This window comes from Bombus vosnesenskii, unplaced genomic scaffold, assembly GCF_011952255.1.
Source record: "Bombus vosnesenskii isolate JDL3184/JDL3185 unplaced genomic scaffold, Bvos_JDL3184-5_v1.1 scf7180000013314, whole genome shotgun sequence".
In the NCBI taxonomy this organism is placed as follows: Eukaryota; Metazoa; Arthropoda; class Insecta; order Hymenoptera; family Apidae; genus Bombus; species Bombus vosnesenskii.
The window spans coordinates 7,002,380-7,021,235 of record NW_022882960.1 but is presented as its reverse complement, the minus strand read 5'-3'; the positions used below and the strand labels follow the sequence as shown (position 1 = coordinate 7,021,235).

The following is an 18,856-nucleotide window of genomic DNA, read 5'->3' as shown; positions in this document are numbered from 1 at the left end:
TCTGAAAAATTAATTGTTTTGCTAAATAACTTTTTTGATTAGACAGATATTTAGAAAGATACTTTTTCGTGGAAGGACAAAGTAACATTCATGAAGTAGAAACGTTGATTTTTGATAAGAAGGATAACCGTTTCTTGTGAAAAAATCAGGATAATTTTTTTATAACAAGAAGAATGATTCTCGTGAGAACACAAAGTAACACTTTTAAAATAGAAATTTTAGAAAACGAGCTAACTTTTTTAATAGGAAGAATAACGTTTCTTTAATACGAAAGTAATATTTTTATGAGGACAGCAGAGTATGTATTGATTATTATACATATTACATTTTACACTTTTGGTCCACAGCTTTCATTTTATATTTACTTTCTGACTAAAAATGTTCTCGTTTTTACGCGAAAGAAAACTACACATTATGGAAAAAGGTAGTGTAAAGTAATAAAAATGCTTAAACGGCAGAATATTCAAGAGATCGTGACATAGAAAAACTCGAGTACCATTTTTACTCTTAGAACCGCAAGACCTTTATTATTAAAAAATTTGCAAGACACGTTTGTCCACGTACCTATACGAATAATTGTCCTGATGTTATTTTACGTAGTCGCCAACACTTAAGAAATACGAAACGCCAACTGAAAAAGTTTTCAAGCTCGAAATTAGATCTCAGTGCTTTCCCCTGCAACAAGAATTATAGATTACGATTATAATAACAAAACTTCGTTACAATATAAAATTAAATAAAACCATTTCACATTTCATGTAGCTTCAAAATCCATAAAAATTCCCCCCAAAATAAATTCAGCATATCCAACTCTAATCTCAATTCAAACTCTTCACTTTTGTAGTTAATTTTATACTTTTTCACCAACATCCAGTACAATTACACCATCGAATCCCATAACTAGAATCCACTATACCACATAAATGCGTTATTAACGTTCCATGCGCAACGATGTCGTTTCACAATCGCAACGTTCTAAAATTACAATCTTCCAGCGATCGTCTGGAAGTCGACGATCCTATAAAACGAATTCTATGTCGCGAGTTACGAATAATCGTTCGCACGAGATTCAACCAGCCAGTTTGCCACGGCAGCCGGCAGAGATAATGGCGTCGAGCTGAAAATGCGACGCATGGAAACGATGCCTGTTGTTATTTTATGGGGGTGGAATACTGGCCCGGCGGGGGGACCTCTCGTTAAACCGATTTGCACATCGGATGCACTCACGATTCCTCGAACAGCGGACAATTTCACAGGACTCTATTTACGCTGCTGCTGCCTCCACCAAACTGCGCTCTGGCTACCCCAACTCGTTTACGTATTTTCCTCTTTCCCGTAAATACATTTGCGTTGATCTGCTTTCCGTTCTTTCCGCGTCACTTTTCCATCTTTTATCGTATTTTCGTTTTTTCGTTCTTCTATAAGAAAAGAACCAGACCGATAGCTCATTATTTTATTCTTCGTTTATACATTTTCCTGTTTCCTCTAAGTATATTTGATCTGATTTCCTTACTTTTTCACCGATATTGCGTGACTTTTCGATCTCTTTTCGGTTCTGTTTTTTTCTTGTTCGCCTCTTCTTTTTCTTTGCTGCTTCTGTGAAGAAAGAAAAGGAGTTCGTAAGTGAAAGATCGTGGAATTAAAGTAATGTAGCGGATTTCTTTGAGAGTTGTATAGTGAAATCGAGATATTATTTGACTCGCTTAGATAGACGAACGTTTCTGCACAGTTTCCTTGCTGATATTCATTATAATCATTGGAAACGAAAGACATTTCATTGACGTAATGTCGAGAGATTCATGAGACGCGTGTGCGTTCTATCGAAGAGGAGAGCAGTCGATTCGCTCGTCTAGGCTGAGTGCTCGCCGTGAGACTTCTCTTTCGCACTGACAAGATGCAGCTTCCATTCGGATGTCACGTCACCGTCCGAACGCCAGTCGTCGACCATTAAATCGTTTTCTTCGTCGCATCATCCTCCTGGCCTTACATAGCTGCCGTTCGAGACATCTTTAAAACGTGTCCAACGTATCCATCCAACATGAATTCACTGTACAATTTTTACAAAATTCTATCCTATACACATACACATACATATTTTCTAAACCATCAGAGAAGAAAAAGATTTCTAAAATCAAACAGCCTTTGTATCGACGATTTATTTAACCAAGTTACCTCTATGATCTTCCACTAATCGCTCGGTTATTCCAACGTTATATCCAAATTTTGCAAGAAATTGTTTGGAAATGTAGATACGCTCGTGTAGTATAGAAAGACGTTTTTTAAATCATCGAAAGAGAAAAGAGTTGCCAAGATCTAGCAGCCTCTGTATCGATAATTCAAGCAACTTTTCCCTGTAATCTTCCCCACTAAATCCCTCGATTAATCCTCAAATCTTTCCTTGTAATAAAGAAAAAAATACTCTTCTATTTTGACATAATCGATCAAAACAGTCACGTTAAAGGGATTATGGGGCGCGATGAAGCACGGACGAGGGCTAATCCGTGGTACATTGAACTGGAATCCCTCGGCTGTAAAATATCTCGTCCATTACCGCAATTTCACCGCGGTTCTAACCGCTCATATACATATCGAGTCACGTCAGCCGAAACATACCGAAGTCGTAAAGCTCCCAGCGTTGCACGCGGATGGACGGAAAAGAATCTCGGTGCCTAATTCGAGATGTTTACCCAAGCGGTGTTTCGGGGCTCTCTTAATTCATACCCGACGCTGTTGTTGCAGCTTAGCCAGCGCCAAATTTATTAAAATCGTTACCGACGGCCGTCGTTCACCGCGGCAAGGAGCGCCAGGTTATTATTATTACATCGTCGATACGAACGGAAGCAACCCCTCGCCGGAGTTACTTGTCTTCCTCTTCTGTAAGAAAATTGATGAGACGAAAGATTATTAGGAAATGCAACAGCTTTGCCGCTTCTACGATTTTGTTCTTCTGTGATAATTCCTGGAATTTTTGGTAATACGGGATTTTGCAGGAAAACGTATCCGCTTGTTTACTAAAACATTTCTGTTCCTTGATGATTAGTAAACAATTATTAGTAAATTAGTAGTAGTAGTAGAAGATTGTTAGTATTATGATCGAAATAAAGTATGAATATCAATTTAACAATGTATGTTACTTGATGATAATCCATAGAGGACGATTGGATATTAATTTAGAATTATACGCGAGCATAGAATTTTAAAGCGATAAGGGTGTGGGAAATATATTTCTGTGAGTCTATGACTCTTGGGACTAATTGAAATGTCTATATATTACTTTTCCATTGATACAAATATTCCTGATCCAATTGGGATGATATTTTTATCTCTAGCGAATAGGAAATTCGTCATGGATTTCTGTTAATAATTTAGGATCGTGTAAAGATATGTAACTCTAAAATACACACGGAATTCAATATTCAATCGTTTCTTCGTTTATGGGATAACAAAAAATTATTGCTGGAAATGTTTCTAACGAAAAAGAATTCCGTTCTAGGGCTATTCTAGATCTCCATAAAATTGTAACAGGTGATCGATGGAAGAAGGTAGGAGGTGGTAGACCACCGTGCTGGAGATTCGATTGAATGAGCAGTATACCTTTAAGAATGTGACAATGCGTAGAAAATGCGTAGAAAATGCTAGACGAATCGGCGAATATCGACCATTTCAATGATCCTGTCGAAAATCTTCACGTGGTCGCGCGATTTTATTCCACTGAAAAGGATCGAAATCCTCGCTAGATCCCATGCTATTAAGATTGTTAGTATTATGATCGAAATAAAGTATGAATATCAATTTAACAATGTATGTTACTTGATGATAATCCATAGAGGACGATTGGATATTAATTTAGAATTATACGCGAGCATAGAATTTTAAAGCGATAAGGGTGTGGGAAATATATTTCTGTGAGTCTATGACTCTTGGGACTAATTGAAATGTCTATATATTACTTTTCCATTGATACAAATATTCCTGATCCAATTGGGATGATACTTTTATCTCTAGCGAATAGGAAATTCGTCATGGATTTCTGTTAATAATTTAGGATCGTGTAAAGATATGTAACTCTAAAATACACACGGAATTCAATATTCAATCGTTTCTTCGTTTATGGGATAACAAAAAATTATTGCTGGAAATGTTTCTAACGAAAAAGAATTCCGTTCTAGGGCTATTCTAGATCTCCATAAAATTGTAACAGGTGATCGATGGAAGAAGGTAGGAGGTGGTAGACCACCGTGCTGGAGATTCGATTGAATGAGCAGTATACCTTTAAGAATGTGACAATGCGTAGAAAATGCGTAGAAAATGCTAGACGAATCGGCGAATATCGACCATTTCAATGATCCTGTCGAAAATCTTCACGTGGTCGCGCGATTTTATTCCACTGAAAAGGATCGAAATCCTCGCTAGATCCCATGCTATTATGCTCGAACGTCAGCCTACGATTTCTCGGTCATTTCATCGTTCTTGCGTTCATTGTTCGACGATGGGACTCGTGTCTTTATCTGTTGCATCCAGCATCGAGGCATCTGTAGATATATCAAATTTTCTATTTCAATTCTCAACGTAGAATCTTGTTTGGATATTTAAAGAATTAATACAATTATCAATTTTGGAATATTGGAAAGTTAGAGAAGCGAATTAACATTTTTAACGAATTTCAATGAGTTTTAGAGATTTGAAAATTGCAAAATTTTCAAGTAGTAAAATTTGCAAAAGATAGCGAATGAGAAGAAAGATTTACCTTGGCGAAAATGATTTATTTCTTTAGATCTTAGAATTGAATATAATTGAAACTATATCGGATTCATCGCTATCTATTCAAGGGAAAAGATCCTCTACCAGCATTGACGTAAATCTCACACTTGTCGGTTGTAAACTATACAGGAAAGAAATTCCTCGGTCGGATTTACTCAATTCGACACGGTAAACGTGACACGAATATTCCCTTTGTGATCCGATGCAGCTCAACGGCGTGGTTGTGTAAACAGGTCATTGGGTTTCGATGAACTCGAATCAGTGTGGATAATTCAATAGAATGAGGTGGCCACAGACCAAGTTACAACACGTTCATTGTAATTACATTCTACGTCAAACAGATCAAAGGAATCACTGCCAATCTTCAGGATTATTCATAATACCTAAGGAGATTCAAACAATTAACATATCCAACTTCATCGATCAAATCTACTGAAACTACTACAAACTTATTTCAGAAATCAATTTTTCAGATCTGTACAAGAAAAAGCAACAAGTCTCAAATTTCGGATCTTTGCAATTTAAAAATCTGAAATCAATTTTCTGAATTCAAAGTTAACTTAAGATTTGAATTTTTGGAATGTTAAATATTGTAATTTTAATATCTGAGATTCTAAAATTCCAAATATTTCAATTTGAATATTCGAATATCTGAGTTTTCTAAATTTTAAGTATACAAAATTTCGAGTATCTAGATTTGCAAATGTATAATAAATAAATCTAAATTCTGAAATTTAAATTTCCCACTATTTTCTTATTTGGAAACAATTTGGAAAAGAAACTTTTTTACCATTGCAAAGTACAAAACCTTGATTCCAGGCAAGAATATTCATAATTACTTGCCAATATGTACCTACTGCAAAGTGACGGGTGTCGAAAGTTGACGCGTCAAGTTGCAAAGGAACCATCGAAAGTGGTCGATCGTTCGACCCAAAGAATTCTTTTTCTACTCAGACCGACAGGTGCAATCGCTTTCACCCGCGGATATTATTTCTGTCAACGTTGCCCATGTTTATCCGCATACATATTTGACGAACTCCTCTCGTGCAGGTCCAACGTCTAGGTCGGTAGCGTGTTACCTGAAGAAGCAATCTCTGTCGCATGAAATAACATTTAGGCCGGACTGTCTGGTCCACTGCATCCTATTTTATCTGCAAGTATACCTGTGTTACGCCAGCTTCTGTGCAAGTGTCCTGGAATCAAAATGATTCTCTGTTTCAATGTAATCGGTTAGTATGCTACATGTCTTCTAATTAATATCGTTACTTATGATTAGAATGCTTTTAGTTCCTGTGAGCATGAAAAATATTTAATAAGTGTTATGTTTATCCTACATCTTCGTTTCTGTGCTATTTTTATTATTATTAACATTGTATTGTATTCGTTTATTGCATTGAGGCTTATGCATATTAACAATTTTTCTGTGTATGTGCACGATTGATATATTTTCTTTCTATCTTAGTTTATTCCTTAAAGTTGTATCTCATTTGATTATTTATCAAAATATGTCTATATCTTAATTTACTATATAGATTGCTATACATCTTCTTGGTTTCTCTATTCGTTTATGCAGAAAGCTTCCCAACTTCGTGCTTCCTTTTATGAAGTTTGTAGTTGCCATACTCGTTTTTATTATTATTGCCTACTTTTTCTGTCTTCATTCATTTATTATTGCAGTTACTATTCCTTTTTTATGATTATTATTTTTACTATTTCTGTCCATTCCTTAATTGCCAGTGTGATTTGCCTGATTTTTGTATACATATATTGTGCACTTGTTTGGTATGTAATTGTTATTATTATTAGAAAGTATACAATATTTGTATGCACATACGTTTGTCAGTTTAGTTCCAAAAAGTATTGTTAATTAATAAGGAAATGGGTACAATTGAAATTCAATTAATCCGCAAACAACAAGCAGTATGCAAATATAATAAAATAAATGCAACGGCGTGTAAATATTATGTTACGTTCAATGCTGTATTCAACATATTTGGAAACGATGATAAACACAAAATTAGAAGAAAAAAATAACATTAGAAAGTTATTCAAACATGAAAATATGAATAAGAAACTTTCCATTTAACTGGAATGGTACAAAGTCAAAGAAGTGGATGTATTATTTAATGTGAATTAATAATGACTTTCTTGTGCAAGCTTCCAGATTTTCAAGACATTCTTGTGACACTTTGTGTGTATTTTCGCCACCAGGATTACCTGTCTCTTTGCCTACACTTTGTATAAGTAGTCCTTTCGTAAGGCTAACTTTCACAGGACCACATGGTCACCCATTACTGAACTATTAAGTGCCCATCAATGTAGTCTAGTAAAAGCTTCATCTCATGTGTACAAGCTAGATGGTCTTCAGGTATTTGATTCTGGTAGCGTTTGTGCAGTCGTTGTCCCTATGCAAACCCCGTGACATATTTTTTAGTACTTTTAAACGCTTATTTGTTATGTATAGAGCTTTGTTTTATAGGTCCAATAATTTTTTGTTTACAGAAAAATGCAATACTTACAATGTTGCTTCTCACAATGTTCCTGTTCAAATGCGATATCCAGTTTACTTCATTCGCTAAAATTTTACAAACTTTTCTATCATTGAATAGCACAATACACGCTACTTCCAATTCTATTTCACTGCAATTCCAATGTTTCGTTTCGAAGTTTTTTATTTCCGTTGAAATGCAACGTTCAGAATTTTGCTAGACAAGATTCAAAGTATCTTGTCACAAGTAAGAAAACGTATAGTGTTTCCAATATTGCTTCCTTTGCAATTACTTGCGTCTTTCCTACAAAAATGTAAATTATTTAATATCTGCTTAAAATAAATCTATCGCTATATCGAATATAATATAATATTTAACGAATACCAGCTTACGCGAGAGCATACAAGGTTTTCTTCTGTTCCTTCAGGGAAGACAGCATCGATGCTTGGCAAAGTGGGGGAGGAGGCAAGGGATACGAGGAGTGTGAAAAATAATTTCCTGCCGCTGATATGTGGCGGATCGGACGAGAAGAAAAGTCCTGGCCGGGGGATATCAAAATATTATTCGAGGGTTACCTAGGGTAGCTCCGCATTCTCGCGCCATATAGGAGCCCTGTTGAAGCTAAAGTGGATGGTTATTGCTCTCAACCTGACCGCACAGGCTGGCACACTCGACTACCTCATGGCCGTACACGAATTTCATATTTACCACTGGTTAATCCATCATGCTTGGTTTATTTCAAATTTGTATCATTTATCTATTAAAACGCGCTACAAATAATTGTATTTCTCTTTTCAGGAGAATGTATCTCGTTGTTTCTCATTTTATTCTGCAAAAATTAAAAGACAGTAAGTACTTTGTAATATACTTTGGTAATAATTTGTTTTATTTTGTAGAATTAAAAAAGGATTCGTGATATCTCTTTTTATTTCTCTTACAGGATGATCATCAAATTTATGTGTCAGATGACGAAAAGAAATCTTCTTGAATTCTCCTTAACATATCCATCTGAAAACAAATCGATTTTATCAGCAGATAAGAAAACATACGTGTATTTCATTTGTATTTTTATGAATAACATTTTTTTCAATATTATTCATTCTTCAAGATCTTGAAAAATATACTTCTGTATAAATACGTCGACTTTATACACATTGTATATGTAATTATAGAGGAGCAAAGTTACAATATATAACTAGTGTCTCATCTTTTATCTAATTCCAATGAAAATTTTCTACGTTGCTTTTCAATGTAAAAATACAATTTTAGAGTTCTATTCAGAATACATATATATATAAATTCGAATATTAATGTTTTCTACATTTTTATATTTCGTTTCTAACCAAGTGAAAAATCACTACATTGTTTTTTAATCTAAGTAGACAAATATTGAAGCTCTACTCAAAATATATGTAAATTGTAATATCAAGATTCTATGTATTCTTCTATTTCATTTCTGTATTTTAATTTTAGGGAACTGTGCGAGTAAAATCGTCCATCGGTTCCGGTATCACCACGAATCCACGATACAGAAGTAGGTGCACACGCGCGCGCGTGTTTGCGCCCAGTTGGGAAGCGTTGCACTCTCACACATGCGCGCACAAGTACAGCAAGTACTTACAATTAGTACGGGGAACGCAGCCCCAAGCTGTGAGAGACGGTCGATATGTGGTCACAATGAAGGGTGTGGCGTTCGAGGACCAAAAGCTCTCTCCTGTCCGCTTTATCCTACCATTGGCTGTTGCCAGGTGTCGAGAATGGCGGACCTTTCTCGCCGTGGCCCTCCGGCTTCTCTTAACGACACTTCAAGTCTTCTCGCGACCGCCACCAAAGATTTTGCTTTAATTGTGACACGTGGAATGGAGGCAGCTTTCTGATTTGCGATTCACACGCGTTAGTGTAATTCTTAGATCCTTAGAATATTGAGTCATTGTACATTCGTAATTAATCTTTAGTATTTAGTTCCTTGTTTCATTGTTGTAGTGTAGTACAGTGTTATAGTAGATTATATTTCTTTCTTTTGTTTAATGTGATGTTGAATGTGCTGATAGAATATTTACTTTAATTTTGGTTGTTTTCAGTTATAGTATACTCAGATAGTAGAATTATAGTACGGTATAGTATATACATAGTATATTTGTATGTGGTATTAAATATTTTTGATTCATTGATATTGACATTATTGATAGAAAAAAAAGAAATCTGCTTGTTTTTGTCAATTGAAAATATCAATTAATTAAAGTAGTGTGTTGTATGATACTTATGAGTTAGATCTTGCAAATACTTACTTACTAAGCATAAATACTTATGTTGATAATAAAAATATCTATCTGAAGTAATTGCATAGTAGTTCAGAATTAAGTAACAGAGTTGCTGTATAACAAATTGTATAAATCTTGTCTTAATCCGTAAGTGCCTTGAACATCAAACTTTAACTTTCAGTATGAACTTATGCAATTGATACCTATCAAATGGAAATTACAACATAAAATATCTACTACGATTTTGACAACTCTCTTCTATATAAGAGTGTAGTAAATGCATGTATTATAATATTCTTAAATCGTTCAAGCTCTCTTAATTTCCTACGAATGATCCATTTTCAGTGCCTTCAATTTTTGATGAAGTGATACGTTTTCCAGGCAGGCTATAAATTCGCTTGAAAAAAGCCAAGTTTCCAACGAACAAACGATTCAACCAGAAAATTACATACTCAAGGTTCTTAGCGGGTGCTACTTTAATGGAGACACGTGTCGCGGGTATTTCAGATCGTCGGTACACCGTGTCGCGATGATGAAGAGAATGACGACGTTCGAGGAAGATTGATGAGGTGTGTTTACCGCTAACTAATTCCCGTCTGCTGCCGGTTCACGTCTAGCCAACTAACTTTTGCCCCCGGCGGAACGAGGATCCCGAAGAGCGTCCCGAATTTGCGCCGACAAATTGTTTGAATTCCACCGACGGATGATTGAGTATGGAATCGAGAATATCGTGAAAAATGCGTCGGTGTGGATCTAAGAAAGGACATTTCATTAAAATGGAAGTATAATGAAAAGATAGAAAGATTAGGTTAGGAATAAATGTAACAGTAAAAGCTTTATTTTAAACTTTTCATTTTGTTACATCTAATAACATAACCTTAAAAGATCCTTATTTCTTCACAGAAAAACCTGTTTCTTTCTCATCATCTATAATATCATCGTTTCTATCCCATTCGAAGAATCTTTCTAATCCTGAAGTTCCTCGTCGATGACGTTTCATTCCAACTTCCGTTCTCGTTATAGGAGAAAGTGTCAGGTATATATTGATTTGGAGTAATTTCACAAAACGATACGATATCGTCGTGGAAAACATACAAATTGACGAAGAAAAAAATCTTTTGGTAGTCGTTCACCGGAGGTGGTTAACGAAGCATCACCCTGGATTAGGCTTGCGTCAAGCCACAAAACCAGCCTCTTCTCGGGGTTCTGCGTACGATGAAGAAACGGAGGTTATTCTTGGTTGAACAAACACTGGAATGGGTCGCGTGCGCCTCCCACATATTTATAGATTTTATCTCTCTTTGACTTCGCCGAGGCGAGTAGGCGTTCGTGTACTCGCGTGCACCACGAGCGGGAGGAGGAGGACGCGAAAACTGGGAGAAAATCTGTGGAATGCCGGTAGAAAGAAGGAAAACATCAGCCGGAATGACAGAAGAGAAGAAATCGAAAAGGGATTGCTTCTATTTTGGCTTGGCTAGAGAAAAATTTGCTTCCGTTACGTCGACCAGATTTTTCTTCAACCCTTTCACATCTATGAACGAGATATCTGGCGTGTCTTTCCATTAAAATGCAAGATATCTACAAAAAAATTCGGCAAAAATTAGTTCAGGAGATATCTCTTGTGATATTTTTGATGTTTCATTAATGATATTTACTATGTATAGAACATGGACATTCGTTGTTACTTTTACATTTTATATGTATTCAGTATTAATTATATACAATGGTTACAAAAAGTATTAGCATATAGTACCTTTATTTTCCTATGAATCGGTTTTTTATTGGATTCTATACGTTTTATTCCCATTGTATATAATCTTTGTAATCACATGAAACTACTACTAAACGCGGTAGGAAATTTAACATACTTAGACTTAATTAATTAGTATCTAAATAATATAATGGATCTGCTGATATTTTCCTTAACCACTGTATACGAATATTAAACACACAAAATATCTCGCTCAAAGCGTCGCAAGAGCGGCCCACTTTCCAGATGCAAAAGGATTAAACAAAGATTAGCGAGATTGCTATAAATATTAAAAAATCGAATTTTCGACAGACTCGCCATGAATCGTCGAAAATGTCGAAACATTCCTTATTCTTTATTCGGCGCTCTTTTCAGTAATTTTCACCGATCCGCGCACAATAAGAAGATAAACAAGCAGCTAGAAGAAGCAGAGGGAGGCGGCGAACAGTTGTCACCAGACATGAATGGGAAGGTTTTTCGCGAGCCACAGAAATGAAACGAACGACTATTGAACCAACCGATTGTTCGATGGTTTCGCAGTGTTATTTTTATAATTCACTATATTCTCGATTCTCCTGCGGTGGCTCTCGTGGCAAAGCGTGGTGTTGTTTTTATTGGCTGCATTTAGGGAATGGAATAGTGGAGGCCGACGAACAGGAAAGGGATCGAGCGAGAAAAAGGCGGCCACAACGCTGAAAGAGGGGAGAATCGGTGGGAACGGGGTGTTGTTCCATCCCTTCTAGCAGCGCCGTCTATTCTATCCGGTAGCACCTACGTTCTAGTGCCTAAACCGAGCTAGAGGTAGGATAGTACGAGTTTTAGGGGTGGCAAGACACGATTCGAGGGGCTGAAGAGAGAGAGGAAGGACGTAGTGTTGTGGAGAAGGGGAGTGAAACGCGAAAGCACGCACGACTACCAGGGTTGACAATACCACAATCATCCAGTGTTATTTCAGTACGAATTCCTTCTGCCCACCCCGTCTTCCTTTCTCTTATTGTGTTCTCTCTCTCTCTCTCTCTCTCTCTCTCGTTTTTCCTCCGTTTCCCCCTTCCATTTTTCTCTCCTCTTTTCCTACCGTTTCTTCCTCTTCCTCTATTCATTCTCCTATTTTCAACATTTCGACAAACTTGTTCGTCTGTCTTTATCCTGGATGCTCCGGGATCTGGCCATTTTGCTAGAAGAAAAACATCTCTCGCCTTTTATCCGCAATTATCACTTTGTCGGGTTCTTTTTCTATTTTATAGGTAAGGCTGTTATTGTTGTCGGTGGTGGCATCTTGCGGTGTGTCGATTGGATTTTGAAATTTGATAGTACTGATGATAACAATAAGGCTAGAGAATAAATTCCTGGTTAATGTACGTTGGTCATTCTTTTTTCTTTTTTCAGAAAACTATGAACTCACGATCCCGAAAATTAGGCGTCACTCTTCCGGATTGGAAGGAGGCTTCTTTTTGTTTGAAATATACCCCGGGATTCTGAACGAGTGGCATCTGTAATAACAACGTCCGTTCTTGCAGCTCTCCCTATACGTAGCGTCGCTACGTGAACGCTACGTGAAATGGATTTCTGGAAGCCCGTTCAGGCTCTGATTAACCACATTTACGCGGGAACACTAATCCCGACGAAAGATCCATTACCGATAATAGTTTCATGGACAAAAAATATTTCCTTGAGAATTATTTTCCTGGAGAACCGGAAATGAAGGAAAAGAAAATGATATCTAAGGAAGAAGCATTTTTACATACGATGTAATGACTCATTACTAGTGAGTATTTGAATCCTTTGATATTTTTGTATACGAAATTTATGAATGAATTGGATACCGCATAGTAAGAGGAACTGAATGAACCAAGTTGTACACTGGCCACAAACCGTGACGTTATTTGGTTATCATAGCAAACCTAACACAACATGGTTTGTTATTTAACAAATCAATTGGTTCCATCCTCCTTTTTCAGCGTAAGTATCATTCCTTCTATGCCTTTCTTCTTTACGTTTATTTCTTCTTAAACAATTTTTTTAGGTTATATCATTCGACTCGGTTTGTCTATTCGTGAAAAAAACATTAATTGTATTATTGGCATAAATTTTATTGTCTTTAATAATAATTTTCACAGAGAAAAGATGTTTTGAAGTACTTGTAAATAATTCATAATTGCAAGTAATGTTACGTATAATGATAAGTAAGTATTTAATACAGTTTCTAGAAGTTCACTATGTCTTTTTTTTATTACATATATTGGTATTTGAAGTCTATAGATATACCATATTGCCTTGAGATATAAAATAGGGAGAAAAATTAACACACTAGTAATTTGATATTTGTACGTATGTCAAAGGTAAAATGCAAAGTCGACGATTGACGATGTCTTCGCGTATCTTTCTTGTACTCTTTACTGAAGTATGTCGGAATAGAAAGAGAGGGAGAGAGAAATACTCTGTCGCCACCTTCTTAAAGCCAACGAAAATATTGTTTTACGTAAATATACGTTCGCGATGAACCACTTTTATCCTTTCCTTTTCACGCCTTTTAAGCGATAGAGCTGTAATTGTCAGCACTTTGTCATCAAGAATTTTGCCAGCTCCAATTGCAGGAATATGAACATATCGTAGAAAGCATGCATCGATTTAATTTTAATTAGTCAGCACTTCTATAAGATTTCTTCGGTAATTGTATAGATTTTTGATAATAATATATTGGATTACAAATTTATGAATTTTCGGAACAATCTAATAAATTAAAGTAAACCGTGCATTTTTAAATCTTATAATTAAATAAACGAGAATCGATCAAAATTAATTTTACTTTTTACTTTTTAGGTAAATTTCTTCCTTCGTTATGTGCAATTCTACAAATAACACAAATCTATACATCTACAAATAATTACGATATAACTAAAATTATCAGTGTTCGTGGTATCATGGGGTCATATACTTCAAAAAGTATGAACGAATAAACGAAGAAGTGATCCATTAGGTAGGAAGCCCCAGCTGACACACCCTGACGCTATCAAAACACGCCTTAAAACTTATATTCCTGCGTAACGGCATGGTAGTGGTGGAAAAACTGCGTACGTGAGATAAAATAACAGAGTGTAGTTAACAGGCTTGGGTAAAAATATTCAGCCAGCTTCCACCATTCTCCCTTTCCTCTCTTCCTCTTTTTCTCTTTCATTCTCCCTCCCCCTCCTATTTTCCTCCTCTCACCTTTGATTCTTTTATTCTCTGTGATTACAATGAATCTTTCTAAGGCTTATCTATTTGTTACATAAAATTTTATAAAACACTATTTTTTTGAAGCTTTAATATTGGGCACTTTCAAAAACATCGCAATTTTTAATGCATGCAACATTGAAAACCTGTTGATATACTCCTATCTTTTACATTTAAATTTTGAAATATGTAAAAACAAACTTTAATTAATAACTAAAAGATGATACCCTTTTAATAACTAATTTCCCATATAAGTTTAATAAGTCATTTTTTAATGTACGATCTGATATTACGTACGTTTTTAATAATTGTATAAAAAATAAAACAAAGTACACCACACGGCAAGTGTTAGGTAAATCAATTTCTAAATTACAGATATTTTATATGAATATTACCTATTATTGATATATTACCGACTTATATCAATTATATGTATGTAAGTTTATCGATAATATAAATTTCTGTCTTCGTCGATAATATGGAATTCGATTTCCGTCGATAATATAGATAGATTATATAGATAATATAGATAATATATTGTCGTTGTCATAGACAGGATAATTTTGATTTTGTTCATTTTAGCAATGTCATTAATCTAATAAATTATTTTTAGATAATTTTGATTATATATTAATTAATGTATTTGCAAAATTGTTTTTTAATGGTCGTAGCATCTTTTATAATTTATTTATAATAACTTTAACATGTTAATTATTTAGTGATTAGTATATTTTTATATCAGTGAATCATTACATTCAAAGTCAATTAAGTAAAATTTATTAATAAATGTAACAGTAGATAAAAGAATCTACCTAAAATATCCAATTTTCTCATCTGGTTTTTGCAATATTGCAAGATATTACGAAACTTTTAAAGCACATAACAACTCATGTATATATATATAACTCTATGAACAAGTTATAAAATGAATACCATCTGTTAATCTAAATATTGGAATTTCGCCAAAATAATTACTATATAATTAACTTGCAATGAATTTACAGTTGTGATTTATATATTAGGTTTACAAATGGGTTAACACATGTGATCTCATATTGCATGATACAAATATGCAGAGAATATATTCCGAACGACAGTACGTCGTTTCACAAAAACTTCTTGGATATTTGTTCAAATATAATTTAAAGAAACACAATGTATTTAACATTATCTCCAGAAATATTAGTTTTAATAACCGACGGAATGGGTTATGTTTTCTATTATCACATCAGGTAATTATTTCAATGAATTAATGTTACACTGGTATGATTATTAGAAAATTTGTTTTAGTCGTATAGAACAAAACACACGGGATTGAGTGGGACGAAATTGCTGCTTTCAAAAAATGAGTCGTTTAGAATTTATTTTTCAAAGTTGTGTAACGCAAGAAGTTTCAGCACAAGCTCTAGTAATCATCAACGCAGTTCCAATGAATCTGACAATTCTAATAAAGACTCTAAAAAATCCGAATTAAATATGCTACTACTGAAATTTGCTCTAATGATCTTGACATGTGCCCTCTATTACTTAATTATGTCTGGAATCTTCGACACAATAGTAAGTTCGTGAATGAATAATTAACAGTTCAAAATATTTACTCATAAGACTTATTATTTTATGCCAGATCATGGGAATGGACTGGGACGATTTTATAAATGAAGTACTTTTAAAAGGACAAGTTCAAGAAATTAGGATTTATCCAGATGATGTACAAGCTATAGTAAGAACAGGTGCTACTTATAAAGGAAGAATCCTGTTTAAAAGGCTTACTTTTTATAATGCTCCTGATGATGTTGAAGCAAAAATTAGGGCAATAGAAAAACGCATTGGCATTAGATCAGGTATAATTATCATACATATTTAATAAATCTATAAACCATTTTTTTATACTGAAATTCATTGAATAATTTTTAGAGGATGGAATTTCAATTAGATATGTTCACATGAATGAAGAAATGGCTATAACAGAGATAATTAAGATATTATTGATAATTGGGTTCTTTTTTATATTCTTCCGTAATCCAATAATAAAAAAGCAATTTACCAGTTTTTCCTTTCTGAAAAGAGCAAAATATACATTAGTGGAACCTTTTTCTGGTAAAGGTGTTCGTTTTAAAGATGTTGCTGGTTTGAAAGAAGCCAAAATAGAAGTTATGGAATTTGTTGATTATCTTAAAAACCCTGAAAGATATACAAAGCTTGGTGCTAAAGTGCCTAAAGGTTTTCTATATTTGTATAACTCTAATATCTATAATTCTTTTGAAATATTTTTTCTTGTAATTCATTGAAATTGATTTTAGGAGCTTTACTCTTAGGACCACCTGGTTGCGGTAAAACACTTTTAGCTAAAGCTGTTGCAACTGAGTCAAATGTTCCATTCTTATCAATGAATGGATCTGAATTCACTGAAGTAATAGGGGGACTAGGTGCTGCGCGTGTAAGGGATTTATTTGCAGAAGCTAAAAGAAGGTTTCACTGATTTTTATTTTGACAAACAAAGCAGTTATTAATATATTTAAACTTATTGTTATGTTATCTGTTTCGTAAGAGCGCCCAGTATCATCTATATAGATGAAATTGATGCAATAGGGAAGAAACGAGAAGATTCGTATAGCGAACCTGCTAACAGTGAATCCGAGAGAACATTAAATCAACTTTTAGTAGAAATGGATGGAATGATAGAAGCAAAGGATATTATTATTTTAGCCTCAACAAATAGAGCAGAAGTTCTAGATAGAGCTTTATTGAGGTGTGGTAGATTTGATAGACATATTTTAATTGATCTTCCGACTTTAGAAGAAAGAAAAGACATTTTTGATTATCATCTTCAGTCGTTATCATTGGAAGGCACTCCAATGAAGTATGCTAAATATTTAGCTCATCTTACTCCCGGTTTTAGTGGTATGTGTGTAATTCTCAATAAATTATTTGAATCTTACTTTTATTTTAATACTCTTGTTTTGAATGGTATTTTTGAAGGAGCTGAGATAGCAAACGTCTGTAACGAGGCTGCATTACACGCAGCAAACGAAAAAAAAGTTAAAATCGATAATAATGATCTCATGTATGCAATTGATAAAGTATTGGGTGGTTCAGTGAAAAAATCTAGTACATTGACACCTCCTGAGAAAGAAGTTATTGTTTATCATGAAGCTGGTCATGCAGTAGCAGCATGGATGTTGGAATATGCAAATCCTTTAATTAAAATAACAGTAGTACCAAGAACAAATAAACAATTGGGTTTTTCTCAGTATTTTGATTCAAATCTAAAACTTCTAAGTTCAAAACACCTTTTTGAACGTATGTGTGTACTATTAGGCGGTAGAGTTGCAGAAAATATAATGTTTAACAAAATTTCAACTGGTGCGCAAAATGATTTACAAAAAGTAACTGATATGGCATATCTCCAAGTTCAACAATTTGGAATGAGTCCTTCTGTGGGTTTGCTTTCTTTTGATAAAGAACTAACGAGTACGGTAAGATATATTTATAATTTACCAAATGGTAGTAGTATACCACTGATTTATATTTCCAATTGAAATTATCAACTAGAAAACTAAAAAACCATATAGCAAGAAGCTAGGAAGTTTAATGGATGCGGAGGTACGAAGAATAATCGTTGAAGCATATAAAACAACTGAGAAGTTATTACAAGATAATAAAGATAAATTGATAACTGTATGTATGATTACTATATATATAATATACCTAAGCAGTTTTCATAATTTTTTAGACATCGTTTCAATAATTACTAAATATTACAGCCTTCTGCTTGATGAGTATTTAGTATTATTCTACTACAGCACATAGAACTATGTTAATCTCCTTAAATATCTAATAAATTTCCTTTCCTGAATTTATAGTTGGCTGAAGAACTTCTAAAGAAAGAAACCTTGACATACAAGGACATAGAAGCATTAATTGGACCTCCACCTTTTGGGAAAAAAGATATTGCAGAATTGGAGGAGTATAATTCAGGTGTGGAATAAATAAATGTTAATAAAATATACGACGTTTTCCAAAATATCTCTACAGTACTAATATGTAACAGAAGAAATGCTATTATTATGTTTTATTATGTTAATTTCTGTAATAACGATTCACTTGTATAACATATGTAATGTTTACTTTTAGAAATAATAAAACAATAACTACAACTTAGTGACAAAACTTATACAAAATATTTTACGAAATCAACTCAATATATAAAATTATTCCTTTATTATTTAAAATTTTGTGCTGTATATGGGAAAGATAAAGAATAAAAGGGAAAATAAAAAAAGAATATATATATAGATAATTATTTCATTGTTTACTGTACGTTATTTTCCATAATTAATAGAAATAAGTATGAAGTGTTACTTTTACAATACAACGCATAT

General features: G+C 34.1%; 1 protein-coding gene and 1 long non-coding RNA gene across 2 annotated transcripts; both read left to right on the top strand.

Moving 5' to 3' along the window:
- The first annotated feature begins 5,773 nt into the window (after positions 1–5,773).
- On the top strand, positions 5,774–8,100 carry LOC117235190. The gene is made up of 3 exons (XR_004493638.1): positions 5,774–5,990; positions 7,678–7,937; positions 8,049–8,100. It is a non-coding gene; the product is annotated as an uncharacterized LOC117235190 (long non-coding RNA).
- Positions 8,101–15,351: 7,251 nt separating this feature from the next.
- LOC117235004 (paraplegin-like) lies at positions 15,352–18,657 on the top strand. Its single transcript, XM_033496617.1, has 9 exons — positions 15,352–15,706; positions 15,765–16,031; positions 16,099–16,315; positions 16,389–16,694; positions 16,775–16,943; positions 17,023–17,375; positions 17,454–17,950; positions 18,027–18,152; positions 18,338–18,657. Exons 1-9 carry the CDS (start codon positions 15,545–15,547, stop codon positions 18,461–18,463), a joined length of 2,223 nt encoding a protein of 740 aa, XP_033352508.1. The 5' UTR covers positions 15,352–15,544; the 3' UTR covers positions 18,464–18,657.
- The last annotated feature ends 199 nt before the right edge of the window (positions 18,658–18,856 follow it).

What these genes read in the sequence shown, in the direction of transcription:
- LOC117235004 (XM_033496617.1), top strand. Translation starts at nt 15,545, where the DNA reads ATGCAGAGAATATATTCCGAACGACAGTACGTCGTTTCACAAAAACTT. An exon ending in ACGCATTGGCATTAGATCAG is followed by an intron (nt 16,316 to 16,388) that starts GTATAATTATCA and finishes AATAATTTTTAG; the next exon opens with AGGATGGAATTTCAATTAGA. An exon ending in ATAAAGAACTAACGAGTACG is followed by an intron (nt 17,951 to 18,026) that starts GTAAGATATATT and finishes ATTATCAACTAG; the next exon opens with AAAACTAAAAAACCATATAG.